The sequence below is a fragment of the Antennarius striatus genome, chromosome 18, assembly GCF_040054535.1.
Source record: "Antennarius striatus isolate MH-2024 chromosome 18, ASM4005453v1, whole genome shotgun sequence".
In the NCBI taxonomy this organism is placed as follows: Eukaryota; Metazoa; Chordata; class Actinopteri; order Lophiiformes; family Antennariidae; genus Antennarius; species Antennarius striatus.
In genome coordinates, this window is record NC_090793.1 from 18,142,639 (window position 1) to 18,170,629 (window position 27,991).

Here is a 27,991-nt window from a genome sequence, read left to right on the forward strand (position 1 = left end):
CACACACACACACACACACACACACACACACACACAGCACACACACAAGAAAAAATATAGCACAAGCACCGAAAGTGTACGAGACTTCTTTCGTAATCTGTTTATGCACACATGCTAAGCATCACTGATATACACATGTAAGCAACATGCATAAAGATAACTTTGTTTGATGTTTTTTGATTTTTAAATTACAGTTATGTAACTGGCCATATTAGTCCGAAAAAGAAAACTAAAAGGAGAACTTATGAGAGAAACGAGAGACAGAAAGAGAGGAACACTTGTAAGGAAGAAACATTTGTAAGAGACACATCAAAATAATCAAAATGATGTAGGCATTAGTCCTAAAGATGTGTGTCTGGTGAATGTAAAGAAATGTGAACAGCCAGAGTCAGCTGTTGATGGTGACAGTCCTCTCTGTACATACTGTAGCATGTAGCTTACCTTTACAGTGAAGGAAGAGGGAGAGGAGGGGGGAGTTATTGTGGGTTAGAGTCAGAGTTGTCATCAGAGAGATGGTCACCACTACCACTACCTTCACTAGCCTTTACTTCATCATTCATGATAAACAGTATAGTATCCAAGGGACGAAGCCTGACACAGACAACAACAGAGTGTTTGAGCTGTGGGAACGCAGCGGTGCTGCTCGGCAGCGGTTGTGGCAGAAACGGGAACTGCAGGATGATAGTCAGATGTTTGTTCATATTTCCAAATATTTGGCACACCTGCTTATGGATACGCAGCCAAATGTGCACAAGCTTGAGTAAGTAACATGATTTTTACTATGGAGAAACCACCTACACACACACACGCACACACACACACACACACATACGGAAAAAGCAACTTCTTCTCAAGCAGTTGTGCAGATTTATGCAACACAGAACGTCTTCATGTTTCACACCGGTGATGCTCATCACAGTGAATGTTAATCTGTGTGTTTGCATATGTTACACACAAATAAATGAGAATTGTGTATGCAGCTGTGCTATGTTTGTGTGTGTGTAGTAGAGTGCACATGCCTCCAATGGATGTCTAAAAATACACAACTCATGAAATATTAAAATGTGTCAATGGGAAATGCTGATCATGATGCGGAAGAAAAGCCACTCCACTTTAAGTGTGTGGGTGTGTGTGCATGTGTGTGTGTGTGTGTGTGTGTGTGTGTGTGTGTGTGTGTGTGTGTGTGTGTGTGTGTGTGTATGCATGTGTGTGTGAGAGAGAGAGAGTGGCTGCATGACAGAGGAAGGGATTAGTGAGCCAGATCAGGCCAGTGGGGGTCAGGCCATCCACTACTATAGGGGTATGTGCAGGTAGGTGGATGTGTGTTAATACAGAGGATACTGGAGCAGTAAGAGTGACGTGTGTGTGTGTGTGTGTGTGTGTGTGTGTGTGTGTGTGTGTGTGTGTGTGTGTGTGTGTGTGTGTGTGTGTTTCTATGTGTGAGACCCCATTACTGTCCTGCCCCTTTCTTCACACACTCATTCTTTCACCTCAGATGGATTCAGTGAAGCCTTCTTTGTTTGCCATCTGAGTGATAATGTATTTATGAGACCCCTTGCTACCCTAAAGGCTTTACTGCCCATATGAAACACACCTTAAGTGGCAAAAAGAAACTGTGGAAAACATCCTCCAGCTTTGTGCACACACATCTGGGTGCTTGAGTGCATGAGGGCATAAATCCATTTGAAGCAGACCCACACTAGAGATTTTTCCATCACCGTGTTTCTGTGTGTTTGTGTTCATGTTAACACATCTAGGATGAACCCATATTGGGCACGGAGGGCTTGGCTGAGTAAATATAACCAGTAAAGTTAGCTTAATATCACATCTTAAATAATTCACCATCAGCAGCTTTACAAGAGATGTTTTGTACTTTTAAGTGAATTTTTGCGTTGGTTCAGCTTTATTTTCCAACATTTTTATCCAGACTGTCTGTTTAAGTTTGTCCCAAAGCAGCCACTGTTGACCTCTGGATAAAAATGAGTTTTCAGTCTCTCTTACTGAATAATCTCAACAAGCACAAGTTTTTATCTGTCTCATACTATTACTGGTTTATTTCTTTCACTACTGGCAGGAAAGTGTCATCTACAGGCAGAGCTAATGGATGATGACTCCTTCAAGAGGATAAATACTGAATGCTTTGAATTGTTGGTCTACTCACAGCTGATCTAATGCATTGAAGTTATTTTTTTCATTTCAGTGTGTTCTTTGTTAACATGCACATAGATACAGACAAATAGAATGGGAAGATTTTGGCTCTTGCACAAGTACCTTGTGTCCTCAGCAACTGGTTTAATTTAGGTTTACTCGAATGTTTATGGATCATCCAGCAAATCAAAGTTTATGATGTATAAACTCATCCTATTAACGCTGTTGTCATAATGTTACATGCATGTGTGCTCTTATTTGCACATGCCCTGTCTGTGTTGCGTGTCACGATTGTTTCATGATTATATGCTTGGCAATGCTAGAAATTAAATGATCCATGTGCAAATCATAAGACTACAAAATGCTGCAGAAACATGAATGACACTATGTGTGAAATTAGCAATGAGACATTTCCTTTCATTATGATTTGGCAGCATATGTGTGTGTCCTCAAAGCCAAATACTTTCAGCGTCATTCGTGAACGGTTTTACTGATTGGTTCGCGCATTAACATTTGCTTCCGGTTGTTGTATGATAAACTGAGATTGTGTATTCACAAAAAATATTACATGCGCTTCAACAAGTTTTCACCTCATCAGACATTTGAGTTCATTTTGGGTTATACGGCCCCAGGTAGCATTGGCTAACTGACTGATTTGATGGCTGACCAGCTGCTGGTGCCGTATGAGCTCACTGTAAATTTGGCCAGCTGGAGTCTTGTGGCTGACCTTTGAAATATTTTGGATGGAAGCCTGAATCTGGAAGAGAAAAAGTAAAACTTGCAATAAAAGCAGCTCCACTGGAGGGTATTACACAGCGGTGTATGAATGATTCTCACATTTGAATTTTTACTACAGTTGACAGATGGCATTACAAAGTGTATAAGATGTGTAATGAGCCAGGGACTAAGCTGAGTCTTTGGTAATGTTTCACAAAATGAGAGAAAATGATAGATGTATCTATCTGTGAAGGAGAAGTTGGGTTTTTGCAGGCTCTCTCTTTATTTCTCACTTACTTAAATTGAGATGAACACCTGCTTCATGATTTAAAGTTTAACTCTATGTTGATGGATGAGATTAACATTCTCAAACTTTTACAATACTGACAATAAAGTGCCCAATATTTTAATTTTCCTTTTCACTATGTCATATAAAGAGAGGTGTGAAATTGTACATTATAATATAAATAATAACATTGTGTAAATTGTGTGTAACTATGGAGAGATAAATCAGTTAGTTTAAATGACAGTTAGATGTCGAGGTAGAACAGATGTTTCAAATGTATCATGCATAAAAACAAATTGAGTGCAATTTTCTAACAGAAAGCATTTCTTCTCGGTGAGTCCTTGAAGCGTCTAACACCTGGACCACATGTTGGTCTAAACCATCATTAATGTTAGCTTATTAACTAGCAAATAGCATAAGCTAGTTATTAGTTACACTTTCTAGCTTTGTGTAAGACACATTTAAGAATAACATTAACAAGTTCCCAATATGAAATCCTAATATTTCAAAAATTTTGAAAATGTATAATATTTATATATATTTATTAGGGTGCAGATAAATTTATTTGGGTATGGATAAATCCTTTTTGACGAGTACCAGCATGATATGAGTAAAACTCGTCAATACTCGTGCTCTTGCTGAAGGAAAATCCTCATTATAACGGACTGTCTTCACGCTCTGTGATTGGCCAGTCACACACAGTGCCCGCCCCTCCCTAAAGAGACTGCAGCCAGAGCTGTCGCTGGCACACACACACACAGACATTGACTGATCTCTCTGTGCGTAGCTTCACTGTAGCTCACGTTGCTCTTCTTAGGTTTTCTTCAGCGTGCCTCTATTATGGTCTATTTTAGATTACACGGTGCATTTGACCAGACAGAGCTGAAAACTGCTCGTGTCGCGTCGGTCTCCGCCTCCACTCCAGTCTTGATAAGACACTTAACTGTTTTTCTGTTGTTTGAAACACTTGAAACACGACGTGTCATTTTTACATTTCTTTTTGTCCACAAACTCAAATTAATCATGGTAATTAATGACTTAAAAGATATAATTTTAATTTTCTGCTGACAGTGGACTCATATCTATCACACAAGTGCGATAGGAATCTTTTTACCCTCACTCTACAAATTTGACTGATTAGTGTATTAACAATTTCATCATAATTGTCAGTTGAGTTGTATAGTTGCAAGTAGGAAGACACCTGCTCTATTTTTACTATCTCGGGTGAATGACTGAAGAATCCCTCAGTGGTCACTCATTCAATTACTTAACAGTAACTAGTGAGTAATTAGTAGGATCCTTATTGACAATCGAGCAGTTATCAAGACATTCCTCTGTCCCTCATTTGTTTCCTGATTTTCCAGTCATTAACCATTATCTACTAAAAATAATTATCATTTAACAACTACTGGTTACCTACAAATAGTCAATATTCATTAAGGTATAGTTATCTTGCAGTCAGTTTGTCATTCCTTCCAAGTTTTTCCTTGATGTCTTCTGAGAATCTTGCAAATTCCAGTTATTGTACTTCCTCCTCTGAGTGAGTTAGTCCTGGTCCTCCAGCTGAATTATACAGGGAAATAGGGAGGAGAGAATGTGAAAGGTAGGAGAGAGAGAAATAAAGGAATTGATAGAGACTGAGAGAGCAAGGCAGGAAGACACAATAAATAATTTGCACATGACCTCCACATTAAATGGCGGTCAGGTGAAAGTGAGATCTAAGGGTCACAGAGCACAACAGGAAAAAAGCGGCGAGAGGCCAGAATAACAAAGTGGCTAAAAAGCAAATGGATGTCTCCAAAGGGAGTACAGGAATTCAGTTTTATTCCATTTTTGGCTCCGCTCCACGTTTGTCATTTCAAGAGCCGCTGCAAACAGAAGAGCTGCATTCACCTTTATGTTAAAACGTTATATAACGTGTGGGATGGGTGTGGGTTTCAAAATGCCTCTGAGGCAAGAGACAGAGTCGGTCTTTACAAAAAGATGGACTGCAACACTTTTAAGTCTTCTGAAAACAAGCAACAGCAAATGTCACCTCAGAGCTGATTGAATCAGCCTTTGCTTTACGCCAAAGCCTGTTTTATTTCTGCAGAGGGTTTGATGTTTTTCATTGACCTTTAAAACTTAAATCTCCTCTTTTTTCATTTCTCCTTCAGGACAAGGACTTCTGTCCCAAAGTGCTTTGCAGCTCAATAATCAGGAAGCCTATGCAGCAGCTGGTTACCATAGTAACCAAGGACTGGCTCTTGGGGAATCGGTCACAGGCCGTGGTGGGCAGGTTGGAGGAGCCGTTCACATCTACAACCAGGTACACGGATTCTAAACTCAGAGGGATCATTTTCTCATTTATTCATTATTTTTCACGTATTTCTTCCCCTCATTTCCATCTTCCTCCTCCACTCTACATCCCATGTTCTCACCCTTCCACCTCTCCGTACTTTCCCCGGCCATCTTTTTGCGTTCTCTTCATCTACTCACACATTGTCACCCCTATTTCTTTCTAATTTTTTTTTTGTCCCCTCCTTTTCTTCCTCTGCCCTTTCCTCTCTCCTTGTCCCCCTATCGTTTGAGTTTCCACGTATCGTCTTTCTCTCTTCCTGACTTCCGCCTACCTATTCATGTTTCCCTCTTTCATCTTTCTTCATGCTTTGCCCCCGTCTAGGTGACATCCTGCCGTGCAGCTGCCCAGTTAACAGGAACAGACTCTTCCTCTCAGTCCCAGAGAGACTCATTTGCCCAGCAGGCCCACGGCAGTGCTTTCCACATGCCCGCTGATGGTGGACCTGCACCTGCTGGAACACCCATGTATTACTCTTGTGCTACTTTGCCTGCGCAGGTACAAATCCCTAAAGAGGTTTTTGTAGTGCTTCACTGGAATCCTCGTCACTGCTCTAACCCTGATATTAACTCTCAGAAGTACCAAAGCCTTGTTTTATTGATCGTGTCATTTCTTATACATTGTGGGAAATCTCAGTTGAAGATCTACTCTGAGGCTCAAAAGGTGGTTCTCTGAAGTTTGTACTTTGCTCCACTGCAAAAGCTTACAGCAGAGTGAATTAACCAAAGATAGAATAGAGTCCAAACAACCCATTTTGTGCAGAATGAGCATAAGAGACTTGCTCTGCATGCTGGTTTGCCACCAAACACATCACTTCCAAATGAAATTCAGGGCAACATATGAAATAATCTGCTTGAAATTGATAGATTTTGACACATTTCAGATGAATCAATGCAAATAATGTCAATGACATTACAGTAATCAGTGGGTTGGTAAAGGAAAAGCAGATCTCATTCAGTAACTCTGAAACAAATCTAAATACCAGCTAAGAGATGACAGTTGTGACTTTCTACTGTTTGAATGTCCTTGGTATCCTCGTATGTTTATTGTTGGCTTGCACTCTTTAATAGTTCACTAGCTACCCTAGAAAATTTCCTCCACATGTCATCTTTAGCATAAGCTCTTTTTGAAGGACACGTGGATGTTGTTTCTGCTGATAGAGAAAAATCATTGTTTGGTGAAAGTTGTGAAACAACATTAATTCTCCTTACAGAGTCAGTCATCAGCACAGCATCAAAGCAGTAAATTACTGAACTGAAGGTGATCATTTACACATAATTTAAAAACACTGATCATGTTGTAACAGTTTTACAGCGTTGTTGAGTGGTCACAGTAATGGGCAGCATCCTCAGACTGTGGGAAATTAATTTGTTGTCCTGTTGCTCACAGTTGTATTTCAAGTTTATTCATTTATACAAGTTCAGAGTCACCCCATCATGCCTGGTCTAATAACGCAAAGATCTTCATCAGGATGTTATCAGAGATTAGAGTCTGTGCTCAGAGGGGAGTTGTTCATCTCTCTGAAAGTAATGATATGAATAAGAAGAGGCGATGAATATTCAAAGTGAGTGACATCCTTCCTTAATGAAGTATATCTCCTCTATTACAGCGCGTGAGCTCCCCTCTGCAGGCGGTTAGCTCGCCTACGAAGCTGCAGCGCCTGGGATCAGCTTCCTCTGACATGCCAAGCTACGCCACACTACAGAGGGTGTCTTCGCCAAAACAGTCGCCAAGCCGACTTGCCAAGTCCTACAGGTTAGTTCATCTAGAGTCTGAATAGTGGATTTATTTAGGGCTCAGTGTTAGGTGCACGATAAAATCCTAAGGACTTTGTTTGTCTTATAACACCTAAGAATCAACTGCATGTGGTTGAGACTGTGCTTAAATTTTAGCATCTTCCAAAAAACCTCTCATGTATTAATCAAGCTAAACTCCAGTGGTCTTTTGCACTTAGCTTGATATGAAAAATGAGTGCTACATTAAGCATTGCTGCTTAATGTTGTAATTTTTAAAATCAGCATTTTTATTCTCTGGTTTAATGTTGGATGGAAAAAAACTCATGAGCAATAACTCTTTGATGAAGCTCCTAGAGTAGTTTTTAGATTAAAAACAACTTAAAGCGTCAAATCAGAAACGAGCAGCGGGTTTCTCCTGGGTCAGTTCATGCTATGGAGAAAAGTGTTGTTTATTTCATGTTTCTTAACAAAATTGCAAAATTAAGATTACTAGGATGTCAAACCTTCTTTAATCATCTGCATCTTTGGGTGGTTATGTGTGCAAAGTGATATATCTACAACCTCGGTTCCAAATACATTAAGAGACTACATAGAGCATTAATAAACAGCAACCTCACTTCATGCTCGCCAGTAAATGCTTGAGGATGCTCTTTTAATATACATTCTTGATACTGATACCATGATTTTATAAACCATTTTAACTTGTAAATGTTTCTTCCCAGTATTTTGTGCAAATTTGTTGCTGGTGTCAAATTCAGAGCTAAAAGTTGACCAATACTTCACAGGCGCAGCTTGCATGCCCCTTGACCCCACCCCTCCACAAAGTTTTGAAGCAATGTCCAGTTATTTTATGCAATTAAGGAAACTATCAGGAAAAATGTGTTCCTCCCCCTGCAGCACCTCATCACCCATCAACATGGTAGCATCGGGCGGTGGCTCTTCCTCCCCCCTCCCCATGGCGGCCTCTCCGGGGGGAAACCACACCTCGTCGCCCATCCACCAGCTGAGCTCAGTGGTGGGCAGCTACGCTACCTTGTCGCCCACCAAGCGTATGCTGCATCACATCGGAGCGGAGGGCTACAAGATTTCCCACGAGCTCTATGCCAACGCAACCCTGAAAAGGCCGGGGAGCCTGGCAGGTAGAGGTCAAGACAAATTTATTATTACTTTTTTATGTGTGGATGTGTGAATTGTCACTGTGCCGTGTATCTGTGCATGGGGATTCTCCATTGGATTTGGCTGTATCTAGTTTGTAGTCATTAGGTTTAAATTAAACAGTCTGGACATAATGAATAATAAATAGATGTTATTAGAAATGGCATGTTTTGTGGCATTATTTAAACAGATATAACATGGCCCAAATATTTTTACCTAAGAATGCCAAAAATTTGCTCATGATATAAATCGCATTTAAAATAATCATGTATTTATTTCCTTGCTAAAATATCAATCCTACATTTTTTAGCATAAGTTTCCCATCTAAATATTCTCTCGTTGTGAAAAGTTTTCATCTCTGACTCTGTGAACATCATGATATCTCAGATTACTATCTCATCCATCCAATTATCTAGTCGTCCTAACACTTAAAACTAATATCCATATTCCTTGTTTCTTCAGGATCCAGAGGTTCCTACAGCAGCCAACACAGTCACCTAGGCTCTGAGCTCCGACCTCTGCAGTCTCCGGAACACCAAATTGATCCCATCTATGAAGACAGAGTTTACACCAAATCCAACCTGAGAGGACAAGGTAAAACCCAGGCAAAGATTTTGCTGCAGAATAAAATCAAGACATAAAGATGGATGGTTATTTATTTAAGGTTTAAAGGTCGACAACTTGTTACCCACAGAAAGCAAGAAGGGGCATTTAAGGCAGCAGCTATTTGATAGGCACTGGGCTCTTTATACGGTTTGGGATCTAACATATATTTAATAGAATGCTTTGGGAGCAAACTGAAAAAGAAGAGAGGGTTTGGCTTTGAGAACAAGAGAATATCCCTTGAATAAATTCATGGAACAAAGAAGTGTGCAGCATACGGAGAAGCAGAAAAGACTAAGAAGCAGTTGAATTTAGAGGACTTGTTATATTAGAGGCTTTTGGACATAAGAGATTTCTTCGTCCCATCTGATCGTGTAGGGCTATTTACCATATCAGGTAGGCAAATCCAATTGGGGTCTCAATGGCAATTTGTCTCTCAGTCACAGTCAGTTAACTAATTAGCTCCAAGGCTGAAAATTAATCTCAATTAATCCCTTGGGCATGAGCTTGGTTGCAATGAAATAAAAGCAAATCAGCGTGTCCTAAAATGTTGTTGAAGCTGTGTCAGCAGTTTGGCTGTCTAAGCACTGAATACTGATGCACAGAGAAATACAGACATGAATAGCATTTCATGCATTATGCAAAAGGTTTTGTTCCCAAAAAGAGATTTGTTCTAACAAATAAAGATCTCAAGTCGACACAGATAGGTCACTCTGATGAATCAAAATACTGCAATCATCACCTCCAGCCGACAGATACCCACTGACCAGTTCCCTCCCTCGGAGAGCCAGAATAACCGTCTTGACCACCATGGCCACATAGGTTCTGAACTGCTTCCCAACAGCAGCACTCCTCTCCCTGTTTGAGCTTGACATAGGTGGTTTGCTGGGCTGCAGTGAGGGTGTTAGGATGTCTCGACGCCTTTTCAGCAAGACTGGATTTACAAGTAGGCACAAATCCCCGGCCGTGAGCTGAGAGTGAGATGAGGACAATGATATCACTTATTTCTGCATGTGAAATATGAAGTTTCTGCAAACTCTTCTATGGTTTCATAATTTTTCTAAATTATATAGTTCTAAATTCTAAATTATTAGTAATTATTATATTAAATTATTATATTATATATATTAAGTTATTATATTATTATTATATTATTATATTCTAAATTATTATAGTCATCATTAAAACTAAGCTCATAATTAAATGTCATATGTGTGTACTATAAACAAGGTGCATTATGTCAATGTGTGCTATGTGGAAAAGTCACAAGATATTAAATTCAAATGCATTCTTTCTTTTTCATGGTGTTAGTACAGATTATATAGAAATTTATGTAAAATTGCTGGTTTGATGTACAGTATTCTACATGTTAAGCAATTTTTGGTGAGAAATATACCCCAGAATCCTTGACATTGTGCTTAGAGACATGATGTGCATCATTAGATAGCATGTTTATGATGTTTAAGTGTTTCACTGATTTGTTTAATCTGGTTTCATTGAGGATTTATAATTTGAAGTCATCTGCATAGCAATACTACATAGAATGCCAATAGCAATGGATTAATCGAATCTAATGGAGCAGTCCTAACAGTAAAATGTCCTTATGTAGACTAGTTAAGCTGGTTGTAGGAGATTTTTGGTGTAGATGGAGAAATAGTTGAGATTTGGTGAAGGTCAGTGGGAGTGAATCAGTCCAGTCATGTATTAAGCAATAGAATTGTTTCTAAAAATGATTTTGCGGGTATTATTTTTCTACTTAGTTTTTAATTTTTTGCATGTCTGTTTAATTTGACAACTCTCATCTGTCCATCTGTTCTTTTTTTGTTTTTACTATATATTTTTTTCTTATGGTTAAATTGGTGAGTTTAACTGGAGTTAGCCTCGCTGTTGAGTGTTCTGCTGTCTGCCATATTAATTCAAGCATGATTGTTTTGTTTCTCAACTCTTTTTTTTTTATTTAAATTTTCCCTTCTTCCCTTTCTGTTTTTGTCTTCCATTCTGTTATTGTTGTGTTGGTACTTTTGTGCTTTGTTGTAACTCCTTGCCCTTCATTGGCTGCATCAAACCTAGTGGTGAACCAATTGTACCAAGAGGTCCTCAACTATCTCCTCTGTCCCTACACTCCTCTTCCTGCCGTAGCCCCGTCCTCCCCTGGTGTCGACCCAATCCCCCTGCAGCGAACAGGAAGCCAGAACACCACAGGCACCTTTCAGAGAGGCAGCTTTGCCACAGGAGGCAGCGCGGCGGACTTTGCCAACCCTTACCGCACTCTGCAGTTCTGTCCATCCACTGAGTCGCCTTACAGCAAATCAGGGCCAGCCCTCCCCCCTGAGGCTGCCCTGGGCCGCTCTCCATCAGTAGACAGTATCCAGAAGGATCCAAGGTGAGAAAGAAATAAAACTTTACTTCAAAATCAGCTGTGGGTGTTGATGAAAACTGCTTTTTTTGTCCTTTTCCACTTACTGAGGGCCAGATTCAGCAAGTTGATTGATGAAAAAATTGTGTGTGTACGTTGAGCTTTAAAGATTTTAAAAAAAAAAAAGTGTCATTATGATCCAGAAGTGTCACAAACTGAACACAGTCTGTCATCCTGACAGACGGTGGAGTCCAGAAAAAAACTAAAAACAAAAAAAAAACCACGCTGAATCTGGGCTTCAATATGAGGCACTGTTCTTGTCTTTTCTTGGGCATGTTCACACCGGTTTATAAATGCCTGCACACACTTCTGGCTCCAATTTAATAGAGTTCAATCACTAATAGGAGTGGTAGTCTCCTGCATTTTCTGCAGAGGGTAGATGCCACTCATTTCTGATAAGAACACTTTTAGACGAAGGGAGCTTTGTGTACCTCCATGGGGGATTGTGAGAATGGTGGAAAATTGAGACACAGATGGACAGAAAAGGAAATGATAAATGAGAGAGGAAGAGCGAGACGCACTTGCAGATAGATCAAATTAACTGGTTTATCATTCTATTGTCTCAATTACCATCAAGTTTGAATTATCATTCTAATTATGTCTGGATATTTTTTTTTCTTTCTTTGCCTCTGCATTTCGACTAATGACTGCACAGGCATACGTCACAGACAGAAGCAGTCTAGTTAATTTAAGCTGGCGTGTCTCTTTTGATAACAAATTATGTGGGTATATACTGTATATATACAGTATATACACTGTATATATGTATAAATATGTACACACATATCTGTATGTGCTGCTAGGTGACTTCTGTTGTCGTTGCAATGCTCTTTCTTCAACTCATCGTCCAAGTGTTTATTTCTGTTTGCAAATGATTGTTGAGACGTTTCCAGCATCCACACATCTGCTCTGCTACACAACTGACTTGTGATGCATGACATTTTGCTTTATGTTCACATCATACACATCCAAGGTCAGTGATAGCGCTGTCAGAATAAGATTCTGACAAAATGCTATTCCAGCGATTTGTTTTCCACATTACATTAAAGGGAGGGTCACCTGAGATTATTATTCTAATCTGACGGTTCAAGTTTGCAAAACTCGTCTGTTTGTAAAGGCATTTAATTGTATATTATCTCATTGCTGTCAACTAGTCACATGAAAAGGCCAAAACCAATTATATCTACTGAATTAAATCAACTCTTCCCTCTGATGCACTGGTTTCTGCTGTTTATGTGCATTTTTGAAACATAGGTGAACAAAAAATTTATTCTGTGAACCATCACACACAATATTTCTGATATCGGCAAATTGGTCAATGTAATTATGTACCTATAATGTGAACAATCACTGTATCAGGTTACTCCAACATACCTTAAACTTTAACAATGGGTAATAAATCAACATAAAATACTGATAATTAACAGCATGTTTTGGAAACTTGAAATAACTTTAAAAAGTTAGATTTTAAAAATACGTGTTCAAGACGCTCTTTAGCTTTTTTAAAAACAACCTTAGCCCAATCACGCATCATTAACCCATTTACCGCCACCAGTCTATGCACGAAAAAAAATCAGCCGATAGTAATGTATATATAGATATTTTTAATCCTGTTTAAAATTAACTTACACATAACAGGATTAGCAGATTAACTTGTCATTTGCTCATCATTTAGCTTTGCTTGTACAAGTCCTGCTCCTCTGAGATAAATCACATCAAATTAATCTAAATTTCACATCAATCGTTTTAATTCTAGGTATTTCGAATTCTGAATTGACTAGCAGACCAATCCGGTTGAATCAGAATGACACAGATGAGAGAACAGTGAACTCTACACATCAATCTGTAGTTTGTATCCCACAGCTTTACAAAATCATCCCATTCAGTAAGCCTTTAAGGTTTGTGACGACAGAAAACCTTGAACACTTGTCAGCTGAAGCCAACGGAAAAAGCCTTTGCTGTTTATCCATTCACTGCTATAAAATACTCCAAAATATAAACCTGACTGCTTATAAAATATTCAACTCTATCAACCCTGAACTAAACACCCAGTTTATCCTCAGACCCTCTCTTTACCCAGCTCATCCGCCATTTCTCCACCCACTGCTCTCAGTGCATGCCCTTCACCCTGCCCACTTCCTCCACCATTGCCTGATAACTAAATGTTGAGAGAAAAAGATGAGTCTAGTGGCTACGTATTGATTTCTATTCACTAATCATTAATAACACGGTTATTGAATAATGTCAGCCAACAAACTCCTCTCTCTTCTTTCTCTCTGCCTGTCCCCCCTCGATAGGTACGACCCCGAATTCCTTGTGTGGAATCAAAATCAAGCCGAGCAAAGATTGACAAAGTAATCCAGTTATTTATTTATTTATACATATTTTCATTCTGTCTATCTTACCTTTGTCTCATTCACTGAATTTTTCCATCTTTTATATGCGACCCAGTACCAGACACAGATGTTAATGTTAATGGAAGCATGGCATTTCACATATGTATTGTCACCCATTTAGTGCTTTATCAAAACCGCTTCATTTTAGGCATATAGATTCTAAATTTGAGACGAGGTCATATTGTGTTTCAGGCAATATGGATTACGAAAGATTATGTTATTTGGAGTATAAATATTGATCATTCTCTTTTGGGTTTACACCTATCCACCCATCCCTCCAACCATTTATCTATCTGTTGTCATCCGTCTCCATTGTCAGTCTGTCCTGGCGTTTTTCTGAAAATGCTTTGTGATGGTTCAAATCTGTGGCTTTCCCAGTCTTCTTTTGGCATCAGATTATGATTTCTGTTGTTCATGGTATTAATATCTTGATCTTAAATCTGTCAGAAAGCAAACAAGAAAATCTGCTAATATGTAAACTTAAAGCCAAAACAAAACTTGGAAATATTAGGTGCTGCTTCCTGGCAGAAAAGGCCAAATTATTTTATGAGAAAAAAATTCAGGGTAAATATTTCACTTGTCACAAGCTGTAATGTGTGATTTCCTGGGGTGCTTGAACATTTTTGAATAATTAACCTGCTTTACAGTTCTTTAATTCATCTGCCTTTGTGTTCAGAAGTAACATTTGGCTTTTCTCATAAAGTAAATGCGACCTAGAGTCACACCTAAAAGCTGTTGAGGAAGGGAAATGTGTATAGAACAAAACAAATTAAAGCAAATGTATTATACACAAAAAATACATGACAAGTGAAGAGGTCATTTCCACTATTTGTAGTTGACTCCTTAATTGTGCTTTTATCTATTCAAGCCTCAAACAAACACCCTTTAGCTGATTTTTCATGCACTAAAACAGTCTGGAAAATGAATGCTGGTTACTGTGGAAACAACCGCTTATGTACTTCAACGCTTTTTTTTGTCCCCCAGACTCCTGGTAATTCATGGAAACAATCTTGCGTACAAGAACAAAGATTTGTGCTAGACAGGATCTGATCTGATCATGAAAGTGCGTCATTTTATTTCATGCACTGAGAATCCCTGAACCATACTGAGTCACGGGGCTGAGACAGCCTCTGTGGGGTGTGTGTGTGTGTGTGTGTGTGTGTGTGTGTGTGTGTGTGTGTGTGTGTGTGTGTGTGTGTGTGTGTGTGTGTGTGTGTGTGTGTGTTTTCTCAGCTCTGCATGACATCTCCTGACCTTTCGTTCATCTCTTGCAGCTTCAGTTGGTCAGTCAGCCATTCCATCACACCTTTCAACACGCACACACACACACACACACACACACACACGCAAACACACACACACACACACACACATTGTTGAGGTAACACAAACAACGTGTTTTTGTTTTTTTTACCTTGGTCTCATTTTTTGTGATTCGTTTCTCTTTCTTCCCATTTGTTCATTACTTTTCAGCTAATCAAGTCAACACACTTTATTATTTGCAAAATTAAAAAATGACTTGTTTTACATGTTAATTTTGATGATGTTGAAATTTGTAGTCTTCTTTCATGTTAAAACTGACTACACAGTCATACATTTCACTAATATTTCCATCAACAACACATTGCAGCAGTGACATGTGTAACCCTCGCTGCCAGTCCATGAATGGTGCTTTTCTGGTGCAATCTGGTTGCTTTTGAAAAAAAAATAAATTATTATATAGTTTGAATTATTATGTTGATTTCATTCTGTCTGCCTCAATCCGATGCGTCGTCTGTAGCCTAGTGAACAATTGTCGCCTGGGAGAAATGCACCCACTGCAGAGACTGGCAGGCAGAATAACACAAACACAGCAGATGTGGTCAACACAAGCAGAGGGAAAGGTCTCTTCACATCAATACACACCCCATACTTGCACTGTTTAAGAGGAATTACAGAGAAAAGAATAAGAATACGATCTTTACTGTACAGAAGCAGTGCGGTCGGGGTGAACTATTATAGATGATAGCGGGACTTAACTCTGAAAAATGATAAAAGACTGAGATAAAAAATGAAATCCATTCCTGTTTGCTCATAATAACTGACTTATTTTGCTGCACATTCATAGTTTTGGTTTCTTCTTTTTCTCATCTTAACATTCTTGATGGAGAAAAAAAACCCTTTCTACATGAGGCATTTGCTTTTATATTGGTTTTACTCTTTTGTACACTTTTCTTTTTAAACAATATCTTCCTCGATGTATTGCTATTTAATATCAGTTCTCACACAATTAGAACAGACATACCTGTGGAGTGACTGATGCCATCGTACTGTTTGACACTTGTGGATAACGCTGCGACGTCTCTGCAAGGACAATTACATGGACTGTTGAGTTTAAGCAGTGCTGTCCATAATTAGTCAGTTACCATACTAATTACTGGATCCATCAACTCCACGTACTGTTGACAGTTCCCCTGGTGTCTGTTTCTGCTGGTCTGAGACCAGATTCTCTTGTGATAGTAAACAATACATGTATATCCACTTGTCTGTTAATACTGTATATAGCAATGTTAATCAGCCTCGTGGGATTAACCAGTAGGTTGACTCTATTTTTGTCTGTCTCTCAGGGTGAGTCATCAGTTTCTATTACACACACACACACACACACACACACACACACACACACACACACACACACACACACACACACACACACACACACACACACACACACACACACACACACACACACACACACACACACACACACACACACACACACACACCAATCATACATGTAGTTTGGATCCACACTCTGTACTGGCACACAATGAAATATTCGGCTCTCTCAGGGGATCCTCACACATAAAAACACTTCTATTAATCTTTATTAAATAAACAGGATAATAATAAAATATAAATACACATGAATTTGTATTTTGCACGGCAGCAACGCTATAGTCCTTGGATATTCTTTTCCGAGCTCCAACACTGAAACAGAGCAAACACTCCCTGAGGTGACACTCATGCCTAAAGTTCACAGATGGCTCAGTAGTATTTGCTCATCCTGCTGTGATGTTGTCACACAATGTTTTTGACTTGGAGCACCATATCCTCCTGCGTTCTCATCACTCTGGAACTGACGGAACACACACAGCAGCAGAGAGGGAGCGAGATGTTGAGTGTATAGCTCCGGGCTAGAGTTACTGAATGAATGAACCATTATAGTACAGCTGGGGCAGGACACACTCAAGGGGGGTGGGGAGGGGAACGAAAGACAAACACGTCATTTTGTTTCGCTTCACTGTATAGGAGGTTCATTCTTTAACAGCCATTAGCCTGCTGCAACATCTAAATGCTAAATAGACTGTTTCTATATGTGTAACACTTTTCTAGTAAGCACTTAACAATACTAGCCTTTCAACCATCAATATGGGGTTCAGTTTCACACCAGAAATTTGGGGTTCAGTTTCAGGCCTAAGGATACTTTGACATTTGGGTTGCAGGGTGGGGGACTGAACAACCATCCATCGAACAAGTAGATGACAACTCTACCACTGACCCACACAACCCATGGCACAAAATGTTCATACATTGGTCATATCTAGATACATCTACAGCTGAAGTTTTACAGCAAATCTATGTTTAATATATATGTTTTGTTTGTGTGTTTGTGTGTGGGGTGTATTGTCTGTGAAGCTTCACAGCCTGCGGCCTCAGAATGAGTTTGATCTCCTGTGATGCACCACTTTGTCTCCAGGGTTACAGCTATTCCTGTCCATGATCCTGTCAACGTGGTGTGTGTGTGTGTGTGTGTCTTCTTTTTTAGCAAGTTTGTGTTGTTTCTCACCTATTTGTGGCTCCTGTCCTCATTAATACCAATTGACAGAGATGTTTGTGTATCCTGCGTGTGTTTCATGTGTTTAACTCAGACAAGACTGAACACCCGAAGCAGTGTACTGTTCTTATAATTATCGTGGAGCATCAGTTTGGCCTCTTTGGCTGGGGACATGAAGGTTTCAACAGTTTGGTCTGACTTCACAAAGAAGCCTCCTTGTATCTAAAACTAACAATCACAAAGTGCGTCAGTGTCATGGATTGTTTGTTCACTACACAATGTTTCCTGGGAGTTAAGCCACATAGATCATGTCAGACAGATATTCCTCTGCTGTTAAGCATTTACAAAAACCTTCCTTTTCTTTAATGCATAAGGTCAAGGCATGTTTCTTGCTACTCAAAATAATAATAAAATAATAATCATGGAACTTGTTGAAAGGGATGATCTTGAGCAAGAACAAATTCAGATTTGTGTTCATTTCTTTAAAAAAAAGTGAGATTTGCAAAAGTTTGCTTCTATCAAACATTCAGGGGAACACGGGTCACATCAGCTCATCAGATATGTAGATTTGTGCAACCTTGGCAGATGCATACGCACCATTGAATGCAATTCTAGTTTTGAGTATTTCATAATTCAAACATAGTGTGCTCAACAACTATTTTAATTGCTGTGCATCCTGTTCTGTCTCTCCTGGGTGAAGCGATCCCCTCCTGACCCCTCCTGATCCTCAGTTGAAGCCTGGAAATATCCAACACAATTTAATTGGATAGTTATATTTTCTCTTTAGACTATTCAACTTTCCATGTACTGCATACATCTATAGTCTGTAAATATTTCAGAGAACCATTCTGTAACCGTGGTAACACAAATGCATTCCCTGATTAATGGGTCCACAGTCGTTTGCACTGTGGTGCTTATGTCTATCTACCATGTACATTTTGAGTTCATGCCCATTAAAGTGTCTGACTGCGATCCAACAGTAATAACCTGCTAACCTTTTCTCTTTGACTCTTTTTCCTGTCTTTACCTGAGAGTTAGGACTCAGAACATGCAGCCAATTTGCACTTTAATAATGCTAAATTATTAGATGTGTGCCACACACTTTTCTTTAGATATGATCACAGACCTAATTACTCAAAGTATTATCAGCAATGGCATCTTATCTGGGTGGATAGATGGATGGATGGATGATCAGTTACAAATATCATCAGACACTCTTATTATGCAGAATAACTTCTGTGTATTTGACAAACATGTCAAAGTTTTTGAAAAAAATCTCAAAGTTTTTTGAGATTCTATGTTTGTTCAACATACAAAAAAAAAATCAAGTTACCAGTCACGCCTCACTGCTAGTTGGCGAATGGATATAACTTCAGCTTAGACCGGATCTAATTCTAGTTTGCAGAGTAAAGACGTAGCTCGTGTGTTCTCATGACTTGTCCATTTCTTTTTGTATTTTAAAGTTGTTAACACAACTTTCACATAATTAATTATGCACAGGTAAAATAGGCATCTATACCGATTGATAAAAATGTATTTTTTAATTACGTATACATACTAGATGTAGGGGGGTTGGGGCTTTTTTACACATTTGGAACGGATTAAAATGATTTTAGTTATTTTTAATGAGGAAAGCATGTTTGAGTTACGAGATCATAGAATGCCTTAAACTCCTATCATACAAGTTTAATATGCAGTATATGTGTGTGTGTGTGTGTGTGTGTGTGTGTGCGTGTGTGTGTGTGTGTGTGTGTTTATGTTATAATGAAGCTTCAGGCATTCTTACTGATGTTGTCCTATTTTCTCATTACAGTATAAAAAACATATTTGCACGCACACACACACACACACACACACACACACACACACACACACACACACACACACACACACACACACACACCTGACAGCTTGTTCAACCATTACTTGAGACGTCTTATCCACTAATTAACCCACAAGGTGACCTCTGCAAAGGTTGTGTCATCTCTGATCATATTTATCAAAGCACACACTACTGTGGGTTCATTATTACATTAGGTATGATAATGTTGAGTGTGTGTGTGTGTGTGTGTGTGTGTGTGTGCGTGTGTGTGTGTGTGTGTGTGTGTGTGTGTGTGTGTGTGTGTGTGTGTGTGTGCGTGTGTGTGTGTGTGTGTGTGTTTATGTTACAAAACAAAAAAAAAACAGCCTGGAGCAAGATGGGGGGTAAAGAACAGTGGGAGACGTTGAAAAAATGGGAAATATAAAAAAATTGCGGCATATCAAAGAGAGAGGAAAATAACCTCTGGAAACATTTTCTTTGCAATTGCCTCATTTTTCAAACAGTGGCTTCATTCTGTTTGTACATTATGAAACTTAGTAACAAAAGCTTGCTAATCCCGGCTCCTCCGTGCTTCCATTGATGTGCAAGTGTTTAAGTCACTGAGTCAATATATGTGTGTGTTTCTCAGCTTTTATAGTGTACTGGAGTGTGTGTCCTTGTGTGTGTGCGTGACTGACATTAGCTGTTGCTGCACACTGAGTTATCCTGCCGCCCTCATTGCCCTGAATATGTTCCTGCAGCTCGGCTAACCTGCATGTGTTTGTGTGTGTGCATGTGTTTAGGTTTGATTAGACTGAACTGGAAATTATCTCCACAGGATAGTCGTGATGTTACTGCATCAAAAATAGGATACATCACAGAAGAAAGGAGACAGAAAGGATTCTGTATTCAACCCCAAACTCTCACAACCATCAGAAAAGTAGAGCTCAGAACGTATCAAGGGAACAATAGCATCAATTAATATCTAGGAATGATCATTTCCATTTTTGTGACACCCCAGAGGATTAAGATGACGCTAAATTACATGTGGGAATAAAAGTTTGCCTTTAGCAAAAAATAAAAAAAGAAGTCTGCATCAATAAACTTCTCCTCCATCCCCCCCTTCCTCACCGATTCACTGCATTCTCTCACGTCACATCTTCCTCTTGTTAATCATCTGTGTTCCCTCCATCACACGCAGCCTACCACACCTCAAAAGGGTCAATGAAGCAAGTGTGTGTGTGTGTGTGTCTGTGCCCAAAGCATGCCTGCGGGCAAAGGTTTTGGATAACCCTGGTAACTTCCTAAAAGCGAAGCAGCCAGGAGGAAGGATCCAAGATGGTTACAGCTGTTCAGCCTCTTCCTGTGATGAAAGGCAGGAAGAGTTTAGTGTGGCCTTTGTGTGGTGTTTGGTGTTGGGGGGAGCGATTAGAAATGCTTCGGCCAGACAGAAGCAATGTCCCCTGAGTCAGGCTAAAGTCTCTTTACAGTGTTTCTGGCTGTCACTCTTTTACAGTTATAGTTACTCAGTTTGTTCTGCATGCTGCCGAACGAATTGATAATGATAACAGAATGTTGTCACTCTAGTTTGATCACGATAAGCCTTGGCTGCAGTGGTTTATTAGCTCATGAGCTAATATTTAAGTCTACAAAAAACTTGGGGCAATTTTTGTTTTCTTTTTCCCATGATTTTCATAACATGCAGGCCACTGACCATGAGGAAACACTTTTATATGTTAAATATTTACTTCTTCTGAACAGCATAGTCACAAATTAGCCAGGAAATGATGCAATTGCTGCTCATTTTTTTTCTAAGGAAGTTGTTTTTTATGAGATTATAGACTCTCAGTAGGAATCCAAGTCACGCAGTCATGTTTGGTTATCTGGATCAGAGTCTGCACTCCAGCTCACCCCAGTGATGCTGTATGGAGTCGAACTCAGGCCCCCTTTCAGGACGAGTTGTTTGGCTTTTGTACCAAATGAACACAATCTGTTGCCACAAAGGTGCAATATTTTCTGTCCCGTGTCATTAATTGATGTTTGAGATCGACTCATTACCTGTTTCTGTTCATTGTTGTCGTATGCAAAGCAGTACGGGTCAAACGTGAGGGCAAACAAATCCACCGCAGTTTCTTTAATGCATTGTCATTATTAAACCTCCTCATACTGGCAGGTGATAATTCTAAAATTACTATTTTTTCATGCGAGTTCTTAATTTAGTCAATTCAAATGAACAATATTTGAGCTGGAAAAAAAAAAAGAAGTATATTATGTTTTACTTTGGCATCAGCTCCAGCCTTTATTTCTGTCACTTATATTCACAAACTTCTATTCACCCAATCTCTGCACAGCCAAAGACTTGTTTTATGTTTTTTCTGTGTCTGTCTAGGGAGTTTGGGTGGAGGGATCCAGAACTGCCAGAGGTGATCCAGATGTTGCAGCATCAGTTCCCTTCAGTCCAGTCCAACGCTGCTGCATACCTCCAGCATCTCTGCTTCGGAGACAACAAGATCAAATCTGAGGTATTGATGATTCAAGTCAACAAATCTGACTAATCTGCAAGGGATTTTAACTTTTACTGCTGTGTTTTTGAATAAAGCAAAGAGGGCATGTATGTCTTAAACACCAATGAGTGAATCACTGCCTTCAAATCATTCATAATTTAAGTCTTTTATTTAATAATCTAGATCTAGCATCGCCCAGAAAATGTATAACAGAAATCAAATGTACAAGTTTACACCATGGAAAGCTAGGTAGATGAAAATAAAATATTGCAGATTTGAAATATACAGTATCTTTTCCTTGATTGAATCAATCTCTGCCACTTCACAAAATTTTTTTTTTGTAAATTATTTCAGGAAATAAAATGTCCTCTGTTAAAAATGTTAAAGAAAACAATTCATTAAAAAATCCTGAATGGTAGCAAATTTTAATCAGTTTCTAGTGCCCTTTTTTCCACTAAGTGGATGTTTCCTGAGAAACCAACTAACAAACAGATGGACGCAGGTGAAAACGTAATGTGTTTGGTGCAGGTTGATTAAGTTGTTGATTAAATGTTGGGAGAAGAAAAGGGATTTTCACACCAACCGAGAACATATTTTAACAGTTCAACCTTCAAGGAACGTTGAACTGCAACATATGAAGACTTTGCTGATAGTGGACTACATTGCATGAATTTAATGACACAACTTTTCTATTGATTGGAAACTTGTGCTGCTGTCTGAGAGAGAGAGAAATAGAGGTGACCCAAAATCCGAATTGTCGTCGCCCTTGAATGAGATGCTTGAAGGATGAAATGAAACATTTCCTTCAGCATCTGAATCCGTGTCTATATCGCTGATGCACTGTGCTATCGTATACTTCTCTGAACGGTTTGTTGTTATGTCTCTGCTTCTCTGTAATATTGGACAACACTGAAAAATAAATGAACTGATAACAACATTGATCATCAACTTGAAACTTATCCTCAATTACTACTAAAACAAGTTCCTATTTTTTGCTGACACCATTGGAGCTGTGCTTTTTTGGAAAAAAAAACAGGCAATTGACACTCAAACAAATTTTCCCAATTTAATGAACTAAAACCATTTTAATCCATTTCAGCCTTGTAAAAAAATCCCCTAACCCCCTAAATTATAAAAAAAAAAAAAAAATGTTTTTTTAATGCACCAAAGCGTGGCTCGTATCTCAGATTTTCACTCATATGACTAACAAAAAAATGGACAGAGCGACGGCTTGTATCTCAAAAAACTTGATTGTTGAACAGATCATATCTCAGGTTATTACTGTAGTTTGAATGGATCCAATGTATGCTGGTGTTTTGATTCAATTAAAGAAATGGGGATATACCTCTTTTTGTGGGGTCTATGACTCAGCCCAATATCTTATTCCTACCTCTACTAAACACTTCCCAGTTAGACATTGCTACCTAAAATGAATCAGCTACTAAATCTAAATCATTATTATCTTCACACGTTATCTGGTAGCTGGCCTGTTTCTGTGCGATCTCCCTCGCTAAAACATCTCTTTTGTCTTTTACGAGAGAGCAGGCAGACTGCCCTACTTTCTCTTTGTCTAGACGGAGTGAAGCTGGGAGGGCTGTAGACACACAGGGGTGGTGGGACAGAAAAGACTGTTGCTGGCATGTGAATAAGTCTTGCATCAGGGAATGAGCAGCTGAAGTTTATTGTGTCAAAAAAAATTAAAATAAAAATTGACAGATTTCCTCAACTGTGGTAGAAATTTTCTTTTTTTCCTAACTGAAGCAAAAACACACTAGAATAATGTTATTTACTGTGTACACACACACCAGCAACAACATTCTTAGAGGGAATGTGGTGCAAACAGATGGATGCATTGTTATTTTACACTCTTATTTGTGAGGTTTTTTTGCATTTGTGTTTTCAGATTCGACGACAGGGTGGCATCCAGCTGCTGGTGGATTTACTGGACCACCGGATGACCGACGTCCACCGCAGTGCCTGTGGAGCCCTGAGGAACCTGGTGTACGGCAAAGCTAATGATGACAACAAGATCGCCTTGAAGAACTGTGGAGGCATACCAGCTTTGGTCCGGCTGCTCCGGAAGACCACAGACGTGGAGATCCGAGAGTTGCTCACTGGTAAAAAGAATCATCTCAATCTTAGCAGTCGTTTCCTTTTTTTCTGGTGGTTTGGGGGTTCAGAAGATGTAGTGGGCAGTCTGCAGATAAAATGGTTTTGGGGGCAGATTTTACTGTGTTTTTGCTGTGTAAAATGAGCTTTAGCAAGTAGAATGTATGCTGCAATGATGATAATTTACTATCCATGTGCAACCTTTGGCACAGTCATTCATTTCACTCACCGACAATCACAATCGTCTCGTCTTGAGACGCTTATCCAAAATGTGGTTCACGGATTACGCTGGAACGTATCCCAGCTGCCTGCATACAAACATTCGCGCTCAAATTCTCAACACAAGGTAATTTTTGCCATTTCCAATTCACCTCAGCTGCATGTTTTTGGAGGTGGGAGGAAGTCGGAGAACCTGATGAGCTCCAACGCTGACAAGGGGACAATAAAAACTCCACATAGAAAGGCCTCAGATGGAAACAACACCAGGACTTTCTTGCTGTGAGGCAAAAGTGCTATCTGCTGCGTAAAAATGATGCTGACAAATACTGGAAACACCTGTTGATTTCAAACTTCTAACCTCATCAGGTTTATATTTTTAGTTTCCACATAGGTACTGTACATCGATTGATTAATAAGGAATCCTTCCCCACCAGCATCTTGCTGCAAAAGCATTTACCTCAAATATCCGACAGTCCCTGTCTAATTGCCAGCTGCACGGCGGCAGCAGGAAAATGACTTCTGCCTCAGGACAGGATGAGAGGTGACAGCGCTAAGAGAGGAACGTTACTCAATTTTTTACCTATTTAAGTCTTCCTGGGGTTATTCCAAACCTGAGGCCATGCAAAAATTGATTTCACCTGCTGCCAATCTTTGCTAATAAAGGCATCTCTACTCCGTGCCTGTAAGGAGCATGATATTTCATAATTTGACATGTCACAATCAGAGCTGTTCCTCATTAATGTCAGAATAGTTAAGTCGTTATAATTTGATGTTAAGGTGGAGCGATGCACGGAGCTTCAACTGTCTAGACTTCAGGTGTAGGGACAGTTTTGATGATTATTTGGGACAGGAAGTGATCAGATCAAGATAGACCAAGTAATGTTTCATTCTGGGCCATTTGGTGCTGATAGTCAGTAGATAAAATCATCCAGACTAATGTGTTTAATCATTTCAATATTTAAGAATGAAAGTTCATGCTCTAGAGGGCTTGTATCTCATCAGCAGATGGAGAATACTGAGATGGATCCATAACTAGGAGCTGTGCTACTTCTCATCCACGGACGGGAAGTCCCAAGATTCATGAAAATGGGATGAAAGAAATTTTAATTAATCTACTAAGAATGTCACTTAATTCAACTCAAGGATCTGTTTGATGAACAAATTAACTAGCATTAAACAGACTTTAATCGTAGCCAACTTGTCGCAGCCCGACACCCAGTGCGTTGTTCCCGATCTATAACTGTCAAGACGGCGACAAGACAAACTCGGTTGTACAAAAACTCTCTGTCTGAAGAGTTTTTGAAGGTTAATAATGAATTAGAGTTGTGACCCTGATTTACAGGATAAAACCCACGTTCATTTCTGGTAGGAGTTACTATAGTTACGTGTTTCTGTATGCCAACAGATGCAACTTCAGATTTAGAAAGAACTTTCTAACATTCACATCTTGCATTGTGAATGTTAGAAAGCTGAAGGTTGGAGTTTTAATGATCGTTTTTGTCTCAGTAGACATTTTAACATTCGTGTTTTTTCTTCACCATAACAAGATATTTTACCTATTTTACTCTTTATGTGCCATAAACACGCTAATCACATTTTAATTCAACTTTATTCAAATCTTGAAGATAGCTAGAATGTAAACATGACATTCGGATGGTAATTGAACCTGTTCTGCATCTAATCTCAACGTTCCTGAGTAATAAGGTTGGTTTTTGACGTAAAAAAAAAAAAAGCAGTATGTTCAATTCTCACCATTATAACATTTTAAATGTGACATGAAAATCATCCTGTCTTCATCCCACATGTCATCGAGGGCCCCACCCAAACTTATTTACCTTTCAAAGTATTCTAAAACCAAAATATTCTCGTCCCCCACAAAGGCTTCCCTTGACCCTCTAATCTCTTAAATACATACAACAGTAGATGTCGGGCCAACAGGAGATTCTCGTATGGGATAAACATTTTAAGCATCATTTATGGTAAGAAGAGACAGCCATGAATACTAATGCAAGCTGAATGTTTTTCCAGGACAGGACAGCCTTATATCAGGACAGTGAAACTGAGAGGTATCCTCGCATTTCTCCATAGAATACAATTATGTGAAGAGTACGGCCCACATGTTACCGACTCAGTTATGTATATCTATATGTATTTAGTGAGTATAGAAAAGGGTTTAAGCTTAGCTTAGATAGAAATAAAAGGGTTTTTTTTGTATCCTGCTAGAGTCTTAAAGAAGATTACCATATAAATTAGAGCAGTAATTCAAGGCACGCAGCACAGAAATCCCTCCTGTCACAAATTAATCAGCTGAACGACCGACCGGACGCAGACAGACCATGCTCTCCTCTCTTGCTTAAATACCCAGTGGAAATAGGTTTCTCATCCCGTCTTGCTTCATCTCTTTCCTCTTTTCCCATCCCTCCCCATCGTCTTTGCCTCGCTGTTTTTCATTCTTTCTCCACATTGAACATATTCTCAGCTTTTTTTTCTCTCTCTGGTAAGCATTTTGAATCAGGATCACAGTGGGAAGTCAAGCCGTCTGCATTGCTAGACTCAGAATCAGCAACACACACACACACACACACACACACACACACACACACACACACACACACACACACACACACACACACACACACACACACACACACACACACACACACACACAGGCTTGTTTGCTGCTAACGTTCTCTCGGTAACACGTACAGTTTACTTGATGGTGCAAAGTCACAAACAGGTCTCTGCTCCTCGAGCGATTTTTCTCTTTCATGCTTTGAACTGAATATTATCAGAGCTAATAAAGCTGGTTTGAATGAGAAGATATTAACTTTGACTCTGCAGATGAGAGGCGCCAAATGGCAGAGTTCTATCGATATCTTCATGCATATCTGTGGTCAGTCTTCTGTTGACTGTCATTGGTCAAGTTGACAGAAGTACAAAATGCATGTTGGGATCTGAATCAAAATGTGCCGAAGTGTTTTGGCACGCTGGCTGCCATCAATTCAGCTTTAGTTTGTGCTGCACTATTGCAAATGATTTTACTGCTGTTCAAAGTGTTTTCTGAGAGACGTGAAAAAGTACATTTCTGTAATAGAATCAAGAGGAAGGAAAAGATCGACACGCATGAAGGTCAGGCTGCATCTGCTTCTCTATTTGAAGGGGACTGTGACGCTGTGTGTCAAACAGTTTTTGATTATGTTGATCCTGGTGAGGTAAATATATTTTCATTTGTTTATTCCATTAGGAAACTGAAAATATTGATGTGTAATTCTTTCCTTAGAAACTAAAAATACAGACTAATTTTGCTGGGGATCTTTAAGTTTTGTGACGAGGCCATACATTTTGTCCTGATGAATTGACACGTGAATCCAATCCATTCTAGATGAAGAGGTTAAATGAGCCATAGAGACACATAAGCACCCCTCCTGACTCGTACCATACTTTTTCTTGTATGTCTTTTGCTCCCTTTTAAAATCAGTGTGCTGTCAGATGATATGGTTCCACTTGTCATTACAAAGCAACTTTTTCATGCAGTTACAACAGCATGCATCAGTACAAGTGACAGGTCTGGATTGCTCACTTTGCTGTCGCTCTTCAGCAGCAGATATGAATGTTGTCAGGCTCATACTGAAAGGGGGGGGCTCTCCACAGTATGGGGTGCAATCGCAGCACTCATCCAGTACAGGCAGAGTGAAGATATGGAGACTGACGAGTTATATTTAAAGAGGGAAGTGCATACATGTAGT

At 39.3% G+C, this 27,991-nt stretch overlaps 1 protein-coding gene across 10 annotated transcripts in view; it reads left to right on the forward strand.

Annotated features, from left to right (window-relative positions):
- ctnnd2b (catenin (cadherin-associated protein), delta 2b) overlaps positions 1–27,991 on the forward strand; it is a 119,744-nt gene that overhangs the window by 64,657 nt on the left and 27,096 nt on the right. For 3 of the 10 annotated variants that reach the window (XM_068341162.1, XM_068341164.1, XM_068341170.1), the window contains 9 exons: positions 5,308–5,459; positions 5,814–5,987; positions 7,099–7,244; positions 8,123–8,370; positions 8,843–8,974; positions 11,054–11,366; positions 13,697–13,753; positions 21,803–21,935; positions 23,821–24,034. In XM_068341162.1, the coding sequence (XP_068197263.1) occupies positions 5,308–5,459; positions 5,814–5,987; positions 7,099–7,244; positions 8,123–8,370; positions 8,843–8,974; positions 11,054–11,366; positions 13,697–13,753; positions 21,803–21,935; positions 23,821–24,034 (1,569 nt within the window). The remainder of the gene's footprint in view (positions 1–5,307; positions 5,460–5,813; positions 5,988–7,098; positions 7,245–8,122; positions 8,371–8,842; positions 8,975–11,053; positions 11,367–13,696; positions 13,754–21,802; positions 21,936–23,820; positions 24,035–27,991) is intronic. The other 7 variants (XM_068341169.1, XM_068341171.1, XM_068341166.1 and 4 more) reach the window with 5 other exon arrangements.